General features: G+C 43.5%; 1 protein-coding gene across 1 annotated transcript; it reads right to left on the bottom strand.

Moving 5' to 3' along the window:
• Positions 1-1,190: 1,190 nt before the first annotated feature.
• On the bottom strand, positions 1,191-5,008 carry LOC136477483 (cytosolic invertase 1-like). The gene is given in 6 exon segments (XM_066475657.1): positions 1,191-1,867; positions 2,299-2,857; positions 3,894-4,277; positions 4,279-4,326; positions 4,470-4,601; positions 4,603-5,008. Coding segments are annotated over 6 exon segments (1,680 nt in total). The 5' UTR covers positions 4,861-5,008; the 3' UTR covers positions 1,191-1,568.
• Between the last annotated feature and the right edge of the window lie 14,419 nt (positions 5,009-19,427).

The raw sequence follows: 19,427 nt of genomic DNA, 5'->3' as shown, positions 1-19,427 counted from the left end.
CGCATTTTTGTTGATCGTTTCGAGTTACGGAAATTGATCTACACACTTTATTACATGCTATTAACACCTAAACATGATGCTCGTGACATGTTTTAGTAAATGATTTACGGTGTAATACCGAGGGTGTTACACAAATTCCCATCGAACTAAAGATGCATCGAACTTGGACGATCATAATAAGGCTTAAGCCGGTTTACACGGCCTGCGAACCAACCTAGCCAAAATCGGCCTAGGCCAGACTAGAAAACCAGTCTTTCTCTGCTATTGCACAATACTCCCTCTATCCCTTTTTATCTGTCGTTCTCGCCTCTCGAGAAGTCAAACATACTTAACTTTGACTAAATATATAAAATAAAATATTAATGTTTACTAGTACATAATTAGTATCATTAGATAGATAGTTGAATTACAAATGTTGCTAATATTTTCTAGAAACTTAGTCAAATTTAAGAAAGTTTGACTAACACGAATGATATGGCGACACTTAAATAGAAACGGAGGGAGTAAGGTCTAAACCGGCCTTGCCAATCATATTTTATTGTCCATGGACTCGAACGTCTCTATAGAGGCTCGTAAAGAAATCAAGAACTATATAAAATCATATAGGCTATCTAGCCAAAATGTGTCCAGGTTTATGGCCTATTTGAAAGCTAGAAATTTTACATGATTTACATAGGAAATTTTACATGAATCAAGTTTAATTTTATAGAAAAATACAGAAACAAAGAAAAAAATCACGTGTTCCAAACCGGACCTTAGGACTTTGAGCATGCTTTGGTTCTCAGCCATCACGCGCCGCCACCACCCCAAGGCTGACACTTTTATTCTTGCTGTTGTTTGGTTGGTGATTCAGCTTAGGGCTTTTATAGTGTATAATTTCCGCTCGGCTGTGGCGCCTAATTTTGCCGCCACAAGTATGGCGCCGCCACAGATGAAGTATGGCACAATGCGGCCAGGAAATAAGCATGCCCTGCACACAAGTAGCAAATCTGCTACATAAGAAATATATAGAGGGAACAGGGATGGCTGGATCAGAATTGTTTTCTTTCCTTGAACACAAGTACAACCACGAAGCTCTGGGAGACAAAAGGAGGAAGAGACACACAAGGCACACTTTCTATGACTTGTCATCACAGGACAGGCAGACAGGCAGTCAAGTAAACGCAATAGAAACACAGGCATGCAGCAACGCAGAGAAAGGAGCTTTATTCATTCGTTAGAAATAGCACTTATGCTTCACAGGGAAGCTGGAATCAGCTTACTCAACTTTATAGTCCACTGGTACAACAAAGTTGAGTCACCAAAAGGATCCATAACTTATGATGACCCAAGCAAGAATCAGAGTATCTTACAGAGAGATTGGGAAAGAAAAAACAAAACGCCCATTTCTGCAGTTGCTTCTTTTTTTCAACTCAGGAAACGAGCTGAGATATTGTACAACCAAGGAAAATCCAGAAGACACAAACCATCCCGGTTTGGAAGTCAAAGGGGGCCAGCAGACAAGGAGATGCTACCCCAAGAATTCGTGTTTTCAGCTGACTTTGCTTCCCTAAAAATTTTCATCGCCATCAGTTTGTCCATGATGCGGACCGCTTCAAAACAGGCTTCAACATTGCCTTATCCTCTTCCAGGGAGATCATGCCTAGATGTGAAGGATCTTCCAACATCATCTTGGCGACCAAATACCCCGCGATGGACCAAGTCTGGAATTTCCTTGCCTGCTTGCCAACATACCGACCAAGTTTCCCATCATAGTACTCAGGCCAGCCATCCTTCAACAGCCTCCTCTCTGCTAAGTCAATTGCTCTTCTTGCAATTTGCGGTCGTCCAGTTTTGATGCAGGCTGCAGTCAGCAGCCACAGAAGTACTGCAGAAAGATGAACAGAAATATGAAAACGATGTGTGAAAATAGCTTGTATTGTTTGGGTTCCTTGGACAAAGAACAATGAATAGATACAGCATGTCATGTTATGAATTTTTACTAGAAAGATAAGAAATTAGGAACACCGTTGAACAGATAAGAACCAAAAGTATTCTGCCTTCTGTGGTACAGATTAGGATAATTCCATACGCATATGAAATTTGAGCAAAGGGAAGGCATCGGATGTTCAATAAAAAAGAGGACATGCTCTTCTTGGCACTAAAAAGGAATCATTTAAACTCAGAATGTAAAATGTCTGGAAATATAAATGTATGGATTATGGAACATCCAGTATATACATTAATTTATCATCCCCATTGTTTATTGTAGTTCAGTGTCAGAAAGAGAACAGAACAATCTAAGTGAAGCTCACTAACCTGGCCACGACCCTCCATTGTGATAACTCCATCTAGTATTTTTTGGATCACAGCCTGTCACAATTCGCCATTCATGGTTCTCAATAGCAGGATAACATATCTTCAGAGGCATTTCACCAATAAGCTCTTCCCAGCGCTCCTCAATAAGATCCATTATAGCGACAGATTGCTCAGGTGTTGCAAGAGAAGAAAGTATAGCAATCATGTTTCCAAGTGCAAACCATCGGAAGTCCATCCTGGCAGGACTAACATTACCAATGAAAAAACCACCCTGACAAGGCATAAAGTCAAATAGCCAGTCCGGAATTGAATCAGGAATAACATTGAATTTGTTGACGGCTGTGTGGGAATATTCTTCTGTCTTGTAACGATAAATGTCATTTAGCTGTTGGAAATCGAGCCAAAAATAACTTCGCATGTGATAACTTAAAGCGTGAAGGCGGGTAGCAATCTTCTCTACAAATTCCTTCCCTTCATTATCATGCTTAAGCATTTGAAGAGCACACCTTAGTGCCATAAAGAAAAGGGCTTGAATCTCAATAGGGTAGCCATATACACCCTGCAAGTAAGAATGACAATAAGAACAAACATAAGCTCAGATAGAAATCAAATAGCATTTCAAACTAAGAAAATTAACAATTACATTCACAAGTAACTAGAGATTGGCATGCATATGTTCAAAGCCAACAACAAAGGAGGATGGACAAGATTAATAGATATTGATCAAGAAAGATTTGCTGTGGAATGAAAATTACTTTATTTTCCATATTTCAATTCATAGCAAGGGAAAAAAGACAATCGAGTTACATATGACAGAATGAGACAAGTAGCAGGTTTGAAATACAGTAGTGTTTATGGGGTTGGATGAGGCGATTGTCCACAAAAATGCATAATTTTATAACCATCAACAAGTATAGGAGACATTCTTCATGTATCTTTGCAATGTAAGGTTGAAGATGCGACAGCAGAACTTGGTTCTACCAACAGCTAAAAGTCTGTCATATATTAATCGGAATTTATCATCTGTTGTAGGCAAGTTCATACTCAAAGATTAGTAGAGACATTTGGTGATATTTTCAATAGAAAATTACTAACTTTAGTTAATTTTTTGTAACTCTAGTATGATACATGTTAAACGAAAATAGCAGCAACACCAAGTTTAAATCATTAAAGTATGATGAAGGCTAATCCACAACATGTCATTACTTTATTGGACAACTTAGGAGCTCCACTACACAGAACAAACAAACAGCAACCTGAACAAGCCATAAAATAGTGTTTCCACAATGTCAGATTTTAGCCATATCCAATGGTTATTTATATTCTTCTCCCCTCTACTGCGAGTTTGAGGTAAAAAAAAGGTTATTTATATCATATGTTAGGAGCATGGGACACAGGAAGCATGCATATCAAACCTTACGTTTCAGAAATATCACTAGAGCACCTGAATGTAAACATATCATTACTTCGAAGATAAATGGGAGAACCTAAGTCCACAAATTTCATCAGTAAAGCTCCAGATACTTATTCTGTAATGAACTTTGAAATAGTAATGCTAAACATTGGCATGAGCATACTGAATGGTCAGAGCTTACCATTCTGCGATCTATCATACAGCAACCATCAGCACATAACAATGTCGGCAAGGTATCAAACCCCTCAGATAAGCACAGGCTGAGTATGAGCCTCATCCCTTTCTGGCACTCTGGTGTCTCTGCCAGCGTCAAATCACCAGTGGTTTTTGTGTAGGCCCGGAGGAGTATGATCCACCAGAACCCAGAATCCACAGGCGCAACCCTCCCGATGGCGCTCTCCCCAAAATCAGCATGTAGGGTCTCGACCCCCTTCTTGGCGTCATGCATCACCTTGAAGCTAGCCGGCATGGCTCCCTCCCCGAGCTTGAACCGGTCGACTTTCTTCTCCCAGCCCTGCAGCAGCAGGGTCTTGAGAAGGAAGTTCTTGACGATATCCGGCTCGCCAGTTCATCAGGAACGCCAGCGCGCTCGGCACGAAATCCCTCACAAACACCTGCCCACCAAGTTACCCCGAATAAGATATATACTCCTACGAGCGTCCGAATGACAAGCTCGGAATCAAAACAATTTTCAACTTCTGTCAACAAAACAATAATCAATTTTTCAGTAGAGGGATAAAATGGAGTGACAGCCCACTTGGTCGTAGTTGAGGACTTCCTCGGACGCGTGGTCGACGGCGGCAACGGTGCCAAGGGGCTGACCGCGGAAGAAGACGAGGGAGCGGCGGAGCGCCTCCCAGGCGTCGCCGACGATGGGGTGGGGCTCGAAAGGAGTGCAGCGCGGAGGAGGCCGGCGTGCCGACGAGGGAGCGCAGGCCGCCCCCGGGCGAGTACATGCCGTCGAAGCCTCCCCTGCCGTAGCCGCCCGAGTGCGAGACGTCGCTGAGCGAGCGGTCGTCGAAGGAGCGCTGGCGCTCGACGTTGATCCGCGGCTTGCTGAGCAGCCGCGTGAGCTCGAAGTCGTCCGACTCCGACAGCGAGGTGTGCGACGCCGACCGCCGCATCCCGCCGCCGACAGCCAGCTCCATGGCGTACGTCCGCGCGTCTTCCCTCGCCTCCTCCTCCCCTTTGGGTCTCCCCAAACTTGCGCCCGGCAGGCTCCGCCTCCGAGCTCCCACCCAGATCTAGCCCGGGCGCCGGCGAGCGAGCGAGAAATCTGGGCGCTGACGCGACCGAGGGAGGAGGGAAGGGGGACCAAGCAGAGCAGCGCAGCAGGCGCGAGCAAGACACGGCCGCGCGAATCTCGATGCGAGTAGCGACGACGACGGCAGGGTGGGGACTGGGAGGCGGAAAGAGGGAAAAATAGACCAGCTGGCTGGGAAGGCGTATTTATAGCAAACCGAGCGGGGGCGTCGCCGGCGCCGGAGCCGTGCGGCACCACGGCGTCTTAGCGGACCACGGTGGGTGGGGGGCCCTCGTGTCGGCGAAGGTGGGTGCACGGCACCTGCGTTCCTGGCGGGTTTTGGTGGGTCCAACCAAGCAGCTAGCGGGTGCAGCTGTGCTGTGCTGTGCCTGTGCTGCACGTGGGGTTGGTTGGTGGGAGCGTGGGGAGGACGCGGCGCCTGACGTGGCACGGTCATCGCGGTTGAGTGCCTGCCCCCACTGGTTGGTGCCAAAAGGAAACGGGGAGGACGGGCAGGGCGACCGGCCAACGGTGGCAAGCTGCCCGGCGATTTGGAGGAAGCCGGCGAGGCCGCCGCGGCAGCCGCCGTCGGGACCTCGTGGGATCTGCTTGGCTCATTTTTGGCTACTGATCGTCTTAATCCTGCCCCTCTTCAGCCTGATTGAGACATTGATTGATTGATTTGCCTATGGATATGCTTAACTTTGGAGCGTTTTTGGTGGTATACGTGGCCGCCATGGCAAGCCTTTCGTTTCCTTGGAGTAGGCATACTGTTCATCATCATCCAATCTTCCGTTTAGACCTTTTTTCCGATAAGCAACATTTTTTTTCTAAAGATATCAACGACTATAGAGACATTTCATATTCTTACGAAATACGATGGGCCTATTTAGATTGAGGCCTGACATGAACATGGAATGGTCATCGCTCTAGTTATTTATAAGAATTAGTTCAATTTTATTTAAAATCATATGGTCCCTCCATCTAATAATGATCAACATATAACCAAAAAATGGAATAGAATTGATCAGCACATATCCGTTCAAATGTGTGGTTTGTCTTAAAAAAGATGTCTCGTCAATTCGTATGGTATTGCAGAGTTAATGTGTGGCAACATATTACATCTCTTTTATTACTTATCCACCCCAAATAAGCTGGATGGGGCTTGTTAGGATGCTGAAGACACCAATGGCTTACGAAAATGATAGTTGTCTTTTGTGTCACTACATAAAGCTATGACGATAATTAGTATTTGATGCAGGGGTATTTTTGAAACTAATAATGGCGGATTGCAAAAATCAAGAACGTAAGATTGATAGTTTGTAGTCAAAGATTTGGCTTTTGTCCAAGGCAAAACTAAAGCATTTTTGCGACCGGTGATGGATGAAGGGCACGTGGCGTGATCATACGGTTGAGACACAGGAATCGTGGATGTTGGGATGCTGATATGTGAATGGCCTACGGGGATGGATAGTTTCCTCTTTGTGCCATTGTATAGAGCTGTGGTGATGGTCAATTTTAGATGGAGGGTATTTTTAGAGATTAATAATGGCGGCTTGAAAGATTCAGATGGTAAAATTGATAGTTGTGGTCAAAGATTTGGCTTTATTTTGTCTAAGGCAAAACTAAAACCTTTTGTGACTGGTGATGGATGAAGGGCACGCGACGCAACCATACAATTGAGATGCGTCGATGGTGACGTTGGGATGTTGAGATGTGAATGCTTTGCGGGAAAGATATTTTTTTGGTTTCTGCTGCTGTACAGAGTTGTGGGGATGATCAATTTTAGATGGAGGGGCATTTTAAGAGATTAATAATGGCGGCCTCAAAAAATCCAGATAGTAAAAATGATAGTTTGGTCAAAGAATTGGCTTTTATCTAATGTAATCCCTCCATTTTGAATTATAAACAATTTGATATTTCTAGATACATTGTTTTTACTATGTATTTAGACACAGTTATATATAAGTGCATAGAAAAAATTCTATGTATGTAGAAAAGCCTAACGTTTTATAATTTAACACGGATGAGTATATAAAAATAAAGCAATTTGCATAACGTAACTTTCAGATGACGGAGGTCACGGAAGCAAATATCCTTAAGCAATCGTCCATGTGGTGTGACCAGTTGATAGTCTCCGGGAACATGCACGATGCCTTGAAATGCTGTGGTCCTGTAGCTATCAGTAATAACCGCTATGACAGTTACGCATGGAATTCACCATGACATGGGTACACTCACCAGAAAAGAAAACGTACTTGTGTTGTAATATATAACAATAATAATGTAATACAGCCTGTTCGTTTGGCTATGACTTATCGTAAATGATCGTAAATTTTTAGCCGAAACAGTATTTTTCTCTCACACAAACCAGCCAACAGTACTTCTTTACGAACCAGCAACGATACGAACCAGCTACAATTTAAAAGGGAAGTTCGATTAGACAACAATCAATCCATTTGGTACAACGGTGTCGGTACTTGATCACAAGTTTCATGGGTGCGCAACTGTACATTTTTTCTTTTCTGTTAAAATCACAGCTCCTTTTGACTTTTATGAAACCATCACTACCAGTCTACCACAGGAAGCCACCAAAAGTAATATTCTTTTTTTTTGTAAATAAAAAGCAATTATTCAAGAAAGATTAACACGCTAGCTATTTCATGGAAAAGGTGTATGCCCTTGCTTAAAAGAACAATTGTATTCACGTTGGGTTCCTTTGGAATATGTCTACACTAGTTAATTAAGTCTTTAGAGTGTTTTGTATTTTCCAAAATTTATTCTAGGGTTTAACTATCATATTCTTTTAGTGGTATGTGATATGTCCATCGATGGTGAAGCGCTTGTAGTGACTTCATCAATCTTGAGATTTGTCGGTCTAGCTAATAAGTCTCTTGGTGGTGCTCATAGAATAGGTTTGCGTGGACGTCTTCGTAGGGGTGAGTGCTCATACGTATATGGGAGCATTTGGAGAGTTTTGTAAAAGAACAACAATAATTCAACAAGTATCAGATAAGTAACCCATCTGTCAAAGTTTGAATGGTTCCATTTTATAAATCCATCACCATGAAATTTGAATGTGTACTTTGCTTGTACATGGTGTCATGAATTTGTAATTAATGTAATGATGAGACTCACAAGTAATCATAACTTAATAAACCTTTAAGTAAACATGACTCAATTATGATGGCGCAAACAACTTGCATTGTGAGTACTTAATATGGTTTCATACGATTGGTTTTACATGAAATCTGAGTGCTAGAATTGTTGGCTCTTCAAATATATAATATAAAACCTTTCAAAAAATATATAATAATATGTTACAACACTAGATTATAAAAAGATAGTCATATCCATAAATAGAAGACTTAGAATTTGACAGCTATAATTGTTTGCCTCTTCAGATCAACTATCTCTCTCCATCCAAAAAACATGTCACTCGGGGATCCAGATTTTTATTGAACATGTCATTATGGCTTATGGAGAGGCAATGAGGCGATCAACATTAATTCCCATCCCGGATGCAGTCTTCTTAATTATCATATCACTATTGGCACCAAAAGACCTAAGGTTGACAACTAGAGCCCTGTTTAGATCAGATAAAACCAATAATAAAACTACTAATAAAAGTTATAACTGATCCAAACAGGTTAGCTTATTGCTTGGCCAATAAAAAAACGAACACCATTACTTGCCTCCTATCAGTTAATAGCAACGGTCCTGTTTGGATAAGCTAAAACAAATAAAAACTTGCTATTAAAAGTCATAGTTGATCCAAACAGACCAACCCTCCATATTGGTAAAAGAAGTCGTTTTGAACAGCGACACGGTCTCCAAAGCCTAACTTTGACTTCTTATTTTATAAAAATATTTATTGAAAGTAATATATGTATATTTTTATGAGCATATTTTAAGACAAATCTATTCTTATGGTTTTCATATTTTTAAACTCAACAACTTAAAATTTATTCGTGATTTATATTCCCAATGTTTGACACAAACCTTATCCAAAACGACTTATTTTATCAACATGGAGGGAGTATTGCTCAACTAATTAAAACTACTCCCGTCATTCATGAATAAACCAATTTGTAGAGTTGTATTAAACATTTTCAAGTTTGATCGAATTTATAGAAAGAGCAACAAGATTTATAGCATCAAACTACACTAAACATTGAATACTCTATAAACTATATTTTCATAATGTGCTCATTTGGTGTAACATATATTTGTATTTTCTTCTAAAAAGTTGACTTAAGACAGCTCTAGAAATTGATTTATTCGAGGACGGAGTAAGTAACACCATTAGTTGTCTCCTACCAGCTAATAGCAACTAATAGGTGGACAACTAACCTAAAGCTACCTATAAGCTGAGTGATCCAAATAACCCGTTTTTTAAGTAATCAGCTTTTTGATAGCTAGTACAATTTTTAGCCTAACCTGAATAGTTGGATGCAACCTCCTTAATATCTTTATGCCAAAGTTATCTGAGCCCAACCGCTGAGATTATTAGGGCAGTCCTAACCTAGAAACTATAAGATAATTTCTATATTTATAGACACTATGTATAAAAACTATATTTCATTGGATGGTTTGTTTAAAATAAAGTTTATCCAATTATGTATCATCTGTGTCTCACTCTCCTATTATCTACTATTACAGGGGTGTTTAAATCCAGGGGCTAAAGTTCAGGGGTGTCATATCGGGTGTTACGTGGGGGTGTCACATCGACTGTTCGGATAGTAATAATAAAACAAATTACATAAGTCCTCGGTAATCCGCGAGACAAATTTATTAAGCCTAATTAATCCATCATTAGCACATGTTCACTGCAGCACCACATTGTCAAATCATAGACTAATTAGGCTTAAAAAATTGTCTCGTAAATTAGTCTCAATATGTGTATTTAGTTTCGTAATTAGTCTATATTTAATACTTCATGCATGTATCCAAACATCCGATATGACAGGGGCTAAAATTTAGGGGTGGGAAATAAACACAGCCTCTTCATATTAGTTCCCCTGTACACATGACCCGTTCGCTTGGAGGAATTCTGGAGGAATCTGGTGGAATTTATGAGAGGAAAACACTGTTCCGGATAAAAAAAGAAGCGGATCAAGTCGGATTTAAGGGCACACGAACGAGGCCATAGTTTCTTATCTAAACAATCATTTTCTCCTCTCTCTTTATTAATTATAATACTACATCACTATTTTACTTAGTTGGCATCCTAATTAATTAACACAGAAACCATTTAGTTTATGGTTTGGGACTGCCCTTATGCCCGGTTGCCCAAGAGGCCAAGAGACATTGGCCCTTTTATGGAAACTAGTGTTAATAAATATGGGAACTTTGGGTATTTTACCACCATATAATCTGTATAAAAATTTTCAGTCTGTTCGCTTGTTGGTTCCAGTCAGGGCTTATCAGTCAGTTAATGGTGTTTTTCTCTCACAACAAACCAGCACCAGCCGAGCTTATCAGCTCAGAAACCAACCAATGAACAGACCATTTATAGTAAAGACATGTCTCTATGATGGAGGGAACATCTAGAAAAATAATGGAATTATAGAAGAATAGATTAGGATGACACGCACGCGAAGATGATAACCCACAATCAATGGATGAAATTGTTTTGTACCAAGGTCTTGTTTAGTTGGCGAAATTTTTGGCGAAATGGTACTGTAGCATTTTCATTGTTATTTGGCAATTAGTGTCCAATCATAGTCTAATTAGGCTTAAAAGATTCATCTCGTGAATTTCGTCTAAACAGTGTAATTAGTTTTATTTTTTATTTATATTTAATACTTCATGCATGCATCCAAAGATTCGATGTGATGGAAAATCTTGAAAAATTTTAGGAACTAAACACTACCCAAATGATTAAATGATCTCGTGGATAGCACAAATGGACTACCGAGTGCTTGTTTACTTCAAATGCTATACTCCCTCCATACTGGTATTAGAAGTCGTTTAGGACATGATTGCGCATACCAAGGAGTGCCAAAAAGTGATTAAATAGGGGGTATTTTTCCATGTCTGCCCCTATTAAATAGCGGTGCGGTTGCCTCCTGTACAGAAGTGATGAGTAGCCCGAGCGGCTATGCCTCTGCGTCCCGATGCAGGAGATCGTTGGTTCGACTCCTCGAACCAGGGACTATTTTTGTTGGCTCATTTTGCATGGCAGCATGGAGGGCTGGGTTCGCGCCGCGTTTTGGCCACCCGTGGCATTTTTGGCCGTGTTTTCGCTGCTGATGCTTGCGCGCGTGACTACTACCGGTTTTGGTCGAATTTTTCCGTGTTTTCGCTGCTGCTGCCTTGCGCGCCGACTGCTGCCGCTTTTTTATTTCAATTTTCATCGATCAAGCGTCTGGTGCTGCTAGCCTTTGCCACTCTATAAATAGTCTTTTTCTCTCCAAACGAGCGTTCTGTTCGTCTCCTTGTGTTCCTGTTTATGCTGCTAGCTAGTTCAGCTACAAATGTCGGATTATATTCCTAGGTTCGATCTCAACTTGCTGGCATCCCAAGATGATGAAGGCAACATGTTTGATCTCAACGAGCCCGTCGACGCCGCCGTCGACGTCGTGTTTGATTTCAACGAGCCCGCCGACGCCGACATCGACGCCGACGCCGTGCTTCATCTGGACGAGCAACTAGACGATGACGCCAACGACGTTTTAAATCTCGACGAGCCAGAAGATCACCACGGAGGTAATGCATCACTTAGTTGTATCCTTCCGTTGTTCAGATTATTTTTGGTTCTCATCATTTGTTTCATTTTTTTTACAGTACTTGATTTGAACTTACCAGTAGATGAGTTCGGTGCTGTTGATTTCGACTACATACAAAATCAAGCTGGTAACTTCTTTTCGTCACAATGTTTGTTTTTCTTCCTATAATTACAATATGCCGTGAATGCATTACCGCAACGTGCAAGCAGTTCATGAATGTGTTTCTTTTTATCTTAAAAATACAACATGCCGTGAATAAATATTGGACCATACATGCCGTGTGAATAAGTACTGGACCATGCATGCCGTGAATGTGTTTCTTTTTAACTTAAAAATACAACATGCCGTGAATAAATATTGGATCATGCATGCCGTGTGAATAAGTACTGGACCATGCATGCCGTGAATGTAGGCAAACATGACATGTCCTTGGTTGTTTTCTTTTAACAGAACATGCTGTGGACAATCCAACCGTAGAAGAACAAGTTCAACCACACAGCCGAAGGAAAGAAATGAGTGAAGAGGTCCGAAAACAAGTTTACCAAGCTTTGTTGGCTAGAAGCAACAATGGTACACTACACAAGGAAGACACCGCGTTTGTTGCTGCTCAATTTGACATCCATAGACGGACAGCTCAACGTGTTTGGAACCGAGGTAAAACACAACTTTGTAGCAATGTACCGGTTGTGGTTTCTAGTCTAAAGAAGGGTAGAGTTGGACGTAAAGCAATACCTTTTGATTTGGAAGCATTGCGAAACATTCCTCTTAAGGAAAGAATGACTATAGAGGATGTGTGTGCCAAACTAAACATGAGCAAATGGAGGGTTCAAAATTATTTGAAAAAAGGATTGATTAGGCGCCACTCTAGTAGCATCAAACCATATCTCACTGAAGCTAACAAGAAGTCTAGGTTACAATGGTGTGTTGACATGGTTAATAGAGAGTTGCTTGATGATCCAAGGTTTAAGGAGTTGTATGACTTTGTGTTCATTGATGAGAAATGGTTCTACCTACATCAAACATCTGAAACATATTATTTGCTACCTGAAGAAGATGATCCCCATCGGACTTGTAAGAATAAGAACTACATCCCTAGGCTCATGTTCTTGTGTGTTTGTGCTCGGCCAAGGTTTAGGGATGGGAATTGTATTTTTGATGGTAGGATTGGTTGTTTTCCACTTCGATCACTAGAGAAGTGATTAGAGGTTTTATGATCAACCAAGTGTTGCCCGCCATTAGAGCTAAGTGGCCAAGAGAAGATGTGGGTAGACCAATATTCATTCAACAAGACAATGCACCTTCCCACTTGAAATTGGATGACCCAGAATTTTGTGAGGCAGCTAAGCTAGGAGGATTTGATATTCGCTTAATATGTCAGCCACCAAACTCTCCAGATTTCAACATTCTTGACTTGGGTTTTTTTCGAGCTATACAAGCAATTCAATATCAAAAGAATGCAAAGACAATGGAGGCTCTCATTCCAGCCGTGCAAGAGGTAATTTGCTCAACAATTGTTCACAACCGAATTAAACTTGCATTACAATTTATCCCACAACAATTTGTTAACCGAATTAAACTTGCATTACAATTGTAGGCATTCATGGAGTACTCACCACACCTTGCAAACCGAATGTTTCTAACACTACAAGGTGTTTTGATGGAAGCTATGAAGAAGAAAGGTTGCAACAACTTCAAGATACCTCACATGAAAAAAGGAGCATTGGAAAGACAAGGTCTGCTGCCATCTTGTATTCCTTGTGATCCATCTTTCCTAGTTGAAGCCGAGGATAGTCTTGCTGCATGAAAGAAGTAGATTGATGGTTACTCTTGCTGTAATGATCTTAATGAACTGTTGCTGTAATGAACTCAATTTTAATGATCTTACCGCTGCGCGGCTTTGGCGTCCTCCATAGCCTTCTTGGCAGCGAGCTTACGCTTGCGCCTCTCCTTAGCCTCCTCTTCGACCTTCTTGAGCACGTCTGCAGGCAGCACAATTTGCTCCATGCCGACTCCGAACACGACATTCTTGACATCTGGAATGAAAAACTCGCACTCGAAATAATTGAAGCCATGAACAATAGCGAAGAACAAGTAGTCTGCGTGCTTGAGACCGCAGCGAGAGCATGGATAGCGCCCAGTGTGCACACGATCCCATGCTTCGCGGTTAAGATGAACGACTTGACAGGTGCCGCAAATAAAAGCGCCCGGCGGCGAAGAATCCGGCACCACGATCTCCTCCGACTCCGGCGAGACGATCTCCTCCGACTCTGGCGAGATGAACTGCTGCGACTCCGGCGCGACGAACTGCTGGGACTCCGGCATGACGAACTGCTGCGACTCCGGCGCGACGATCATCTCCTCCGACTCCGGCGAGATGAACTGCTGCGACTCCGGCGCGACGAATTGCTGGGACTCCGGCATGACGAACTGCTGCGACTCCAGCGCGACGATCATCTCCTCCGACTCAGGAACGATCTCCTCTAAGTCTGCGGCCATGGAGTCCGCAACCTCCTCCATCATCTCCGAGTCCGCGGCCACGGAGTCCGGGGCGAACTGATCCGACGTCGAGTCCGCCGCATCCATGGAACTGCTAGGGCGAGGGCGAGCCGTGTGTGGCGTGGAGCGAGGGTGAGCTGGTGTGCGGCGTGGAGAAGAAGAGCTAGCGGCGAGAGGCGAGCTGCGAGGAGCGACCGTGAGCTGGAATCACGGCATGCGGCGGCGGCGTGCGCGATTAATAGCAGCATGCAGGAGGCGAAGCAATAGGCGCTGAGTCAAGGTTCCTAGAATCGCGGCATGCAGCGGTGCATGCGCTATTAACGTGGACACGGGAGCCAAAGCAGAGGGGTACCGGCGTCCACTTTTCTCCCTCGAAGCCAAAATGACTTCTTTTGCTTGATTTCAAACTGAGCCCAGAACGACCTCCTTTAGCAGTATGGAGGGAGTATGTCCGAATAGTGACCAATGAGAGATTTCCAAAATCCCCAAGGAAAAGAAGCAGTAATCATATCCAAAGAAGAACTCATAAGTTTCCAACAGAATGGATGAAAACTATGACACATTCGATGGATAGATTTGTTGCCTCTTCCTATATATATCCAATAAAATATGAAAGCATCTAGGTCCCTAGTTAGGTTTCGGTGATTAATGACAATACGTGATTAATGTGACTAGCGTGTGTTTTGCAGAAACAATTGAGTTAGGTCACGGTAATAGAGATTGATTGGGCAATCAAAGTTGTCATGCCCCTACAATAGAAATCATTTCGGTTTTCAAAGGATGGACGACAAGGTTAAGGATGGGCTAGTTCTAAGTGTCGATTGGAGTTGGAGAGACACTTAGAGTAGTTTAGGACTTTGTTTTTCCTTTGACCGTACTATTAAGGGGGGTATGAACGGGTAGCTTGACCTAGATGAGTCTAGTGAGTTAGGTGTGGTGCACACTTGTTAAAACTAGCACTAGGTAGCTCCACAATAGCCCTTTGATCCTATGGAGCAAACTTCATTCACATATGTTCGAGAGTTGGAAGTGAATGGAGGGTCAAATGCTGACCGGACGCTGGCTCTAGTGTGACTGGACGCTGGCTCAGGGTCCGGTCAATTCATTTAACCAAGATGAAAGCGTCTGAAAGTGACCGGACGCTGCGAGGTCATGGCACCGGATGCTGAAGGCCAGCGTCCGGTCGACTCCAGTAAGGTCCCAAAGAGGAAGAATCCTGATCGGACGCGTCCGGTCAATGCTGACCGGACGCTGATTAGGTTCCGGTTACTGACCGGACGCTGCTCAGTAAGTGGCCGGACTCTGAAGGTCCAGCGTCCGGTCGACGTCAGTAAGGTTCCAGTGAGGAGAAAACGTGACCGGACGCGTCCGGTCAGTGTTGATCGGACGCTGCCAGCGTCCGGTCAACTCTTTGCCACTAGAGCTCGGGGTATACTAACCGGTGCATCCAGTCAATATGACCGGAGCGTCTGGTCACCCCGTAGAGGCACATAACAGTTCGTTTTTTAGCTGGTGTTATAAATACAACCTCCGCTTATGTGTGGGGGTACTTTTGCTCATTCCAACAGCTCGCATCCCCTCTAGCATCCCACGCGTATCCCATGTGCAACATCCAATCCACTTTTAAAATATTCAGATGCAACAACCAGAAAAGATAGATGAAACACTTAAAACATGCGTCTGAAACACTTGAAAAAATACTTGAAAACCATTATAAACATATACAACATACAGATAAAACACTTGCAACATATGCAACATCCAAATAAGCATGCTTGCAACATACTTCTGAAAAACAAATGAAATATTGGAGACAAACTCTTGCAACATACGTGTACAACCATTGCAACATATGCAACATCCCGATCTACTTTTACAGTACCCGTATAAAAAGCGTGCAACATACCTGCAACAACATCTGAAACATTTGAAATGTGAACTTGCAACATGCATCATATCCCGGTGCGGCATCCTCCGCCGTCCACGTCAGGGCACCGCAGCCGTAGCAGCAGGCAAGGCCAGAGGGCTTTCCGCACCTAATGCTTCTCCTTGTGCTGGCGGCATCGCCAGGTCGGGCGGGTGGCGGAGTAGGCGAAAAGCGGACGTGGGTGGCGGAGCAGCGAGACGGGCGCGCGGAGCAGGAGCAATGGCAAGAGCAGTAGGGCGAGCGCGCGGAGCAGTGGGGCGGGCGGCTGAGGAGCAGGAGCAGCGCGGGGCGAGCGGCAGGAGCAACGGAAGGGGACGCAGACGGCGTAGGAGAAGCTAGAGCAGCGCGAGTCGGGCGATAGGAGCACCGGAAGGGGACGAACGCGAGGTTTATTGTGGACGCGTAAGGGGCGCAGTGGTTGAGTTGCTTCAGTGGGAGCCAACCGGCCGAGGCTCGAACCCGGTTCCGCACGCCTCCTTGAAGGCAGCGGCCAAAGGCCGCCGTTAAAAAAAACACGAGGTTTATTGGGTTGGCTTGTCCGCAGGCCCAGGCGCGCGACGTCCGAACGGGACGGAAGCCTGCGTGCTATCATTTCCGTTTTTATATAAACTATATAAATAAAAAGTGGTTTGATGGATAGACTACAACTAGATTATCACCAAGTCCTAATGAAGAGGACAATGGAGATAGAGCGTTTGCATTTTTGACGTTTTTCATTCAAAAAGACTCCAAATAGAAAATGGGATCTTTTTTCTGCGTAGAATATATATAGGCATGATTTCGGCGCGAGCAGCGGCGTGGTGGGTATAGAATATGAATATAGGCGCAAACGAAGCTGCCGGGGAGTACAATAAAACTTTGCGACCCCCCGCACAAAATGGCCGAGGAAAAACCTATAAAAAACCGAGGAAGGCACGGAGGTCATCTTCACCGACCACATGCTTTGTCATCGACGAATGGATGGCGCATATAGGCATGCGTGCGGGGATGGACACCAAAAAAAAAATTATCATCGCTTTGCCTGTGATCAAACAGCTACCTTTACAACAAGCAAATACTCCGTACTAGTACATGATAAATAAATAAATAAAGAAAGAAATATATTTGTACTGCACATAAGCATATGTATGTACGTAGCATCCCTGTTCGCTGAATTGTTTCTGTGGCTTATAAATCAACTAATACTGTTTTGTTGTAAGAGAAAAATATTATATCATGGCTAATAAATATGACCGATACGATCAGCTTTCAGTGGCTTGGCTTCTCCTTGCATTCGTTCGTGCTGGTTATGTGTCATCCGGCTGATCGAATGCCTGATTTGATGTCCTAGGAAAAATGGAGGCATTGGCACTAGCACTAGCAGCAGCGGATCGGGTAGACGGCGACCGGTGGCGCGTCCGTGCGCACCAAGCGATGGGATCCGGTGATCCTCCGGCCACCCGATCGTCCAAGATGCCGACGGGGAGTCCTCCTCGGCGCGCGCGGCGGATGAGGCGGAGGCAGCCGTGACCGTTAGTTGTGGTGGGGTAGCCGCGACGGGACAGGCCGGCGACCACGCAGGACACGCTACTCCACATCCAGACGCCAACGCCCGCACGTGAAGTCGTGAACCCCTCCCCTCTCCTTCCCGTATCCGCGCCTTCCTTGCGCGCGCTCCTCGTTTGCTGTCACCGCGGACCCACCACCGCCTCCTCCTCCTGTCCAGGTTTGTCTTCTTTTTTTTTTTTACCAAGATGAAATCCCTCGAATTCAAAATCTTGTCGCCAAGTGAAAAGTGCGATCTTGGTACTGCGGTCTGCGGACCCCTGCGAAGTGTGAACCCGCGGCAGACTTTTTGCTCTTATTTAGTTCTACCTTAACTTTCAAAAAAATGCTACAGTATCTGTCACATCGAATGTTTACGGCCCGTGTATGGAGCATTAAATGTAGACGAAAAGAAAAACTAATTGCACAGTTTGGTGGAAAATTGCGAGACGAACGTTTTGAGCCTAATTAGTCCATGTTTGAATACTATTTGCCAAATAAAAACGAACGTGCTACAGTAGCCCCAAAATCCAAATTTCTCCAACTAAACAAGGGCTTTATCTCTCTTCACTAAAATCTAGGACTCATATGGTCACGTAGGGATATTCGAATAGTAATAATGAGGCCGTTCGCTGGTCTGGTTTAGACCAGCCAGCCGGCTGGTTCTCTCTCAGTTTATTGTTCACTAAACTAGCCGAACAGTGTTTTTCTCCCACAACAATTCAGCTGGAACAGTGTTTTCAGTCAAGTTTCAAACCAGTGAACGGGGCCAATAAAATAAATTATAGAAGTCCTCAGTAATTTATGAGATAAATTTATTAAACCTAATTAATCCGTCATTAGCGTAAAATTTTTTTACTGTAGCGCAACATTGTCAAATCATGGACTAATTAGGCTTAAAAATTCGTCTCGTAAATTAGTCGTAATCTGTGCAATTAGTTATTTTTTAGTCTATATTTAATACTCCATGTATGTGTCAAACACATCCGATGTAATATGGACTAAACTTGAGAGGGAGAAACTAAGACCTTAGAGTATACTCCCTCTGTTAAACAAAAAAAAAGTAATTCTAGCGTCGTGTTCGGGTTCAAAGCTCGATTTTTTTTTTCTGGACGTAGGAGCAGGTAACGTAATCCGGGCCTTGTTTAGTTTACATCAAAATTCCAAGTTTTTTCACTCTCTCTCCATCACATCAATTTTTGGATGCTTGCATGGAGTATTAAATATAGGTAAAAAAAATAACTAATTACACAGTTTAGTTGAAAATCACGAGATGAATCTTTTGAGCCTAGTTGGTCCACGATTGGACAATATTTACCAAATAAGACGAAAGTGCTACTATTCATCGGGTTGAAATTATTCACAATCTAAACAAGGCCCCGATCGGGGTCGTCCTCGTGCAAGTGGATGGATTATGAGACAGGTTCGGAGCGACCTGTCAGAGGTCATGTGCAGTAGCGGGTGTCTGGGGAGGGGCGACCTGTCTTCGGGGCCACCATCCAGGCTCCAGGCCTGTCCCTGTGCAAGGAGAACAACCGTCGCCTGCATGCCGCTGCCTGCTGAGCCCGGGTTTAGACTTCCAAAAAGTTGCTACAGTACCTATTATATTAAATGTTTGCGGCCCATGCATGAAGCATTAAATGTAGACGAAAAGAAAAACTAATTGCACAGTTTGGTGGGAAATTGCGAGACGAACGTTTTGAGCCTAATTAGTCCATGTTTGAACACTATTTACCAAATAAAAACGAACGTGCTACAGTAGCCCCATAATCCAAATTCCTGCAACTAAACACA

This window comes from Miscanthus floridulus, chromosome 8 (assembly GCF_019320115.1).
Source record: "Miscanthus floridulus cultivar M001 chromosome 8, ASM1932011v1, whole genome shotgun sequence".
Taxonomy (NCBI): Eukaryota; Viridiplantae; Streptophyta; class Magnoliopsida; order Poales; family Poaceae; genus Miscanthus; species Miscanthus floridulus.
Note: the sequence above shows the minus strand (reverse complement) of the source record. Positions and strands in the feature narration are given on the sequence as shown.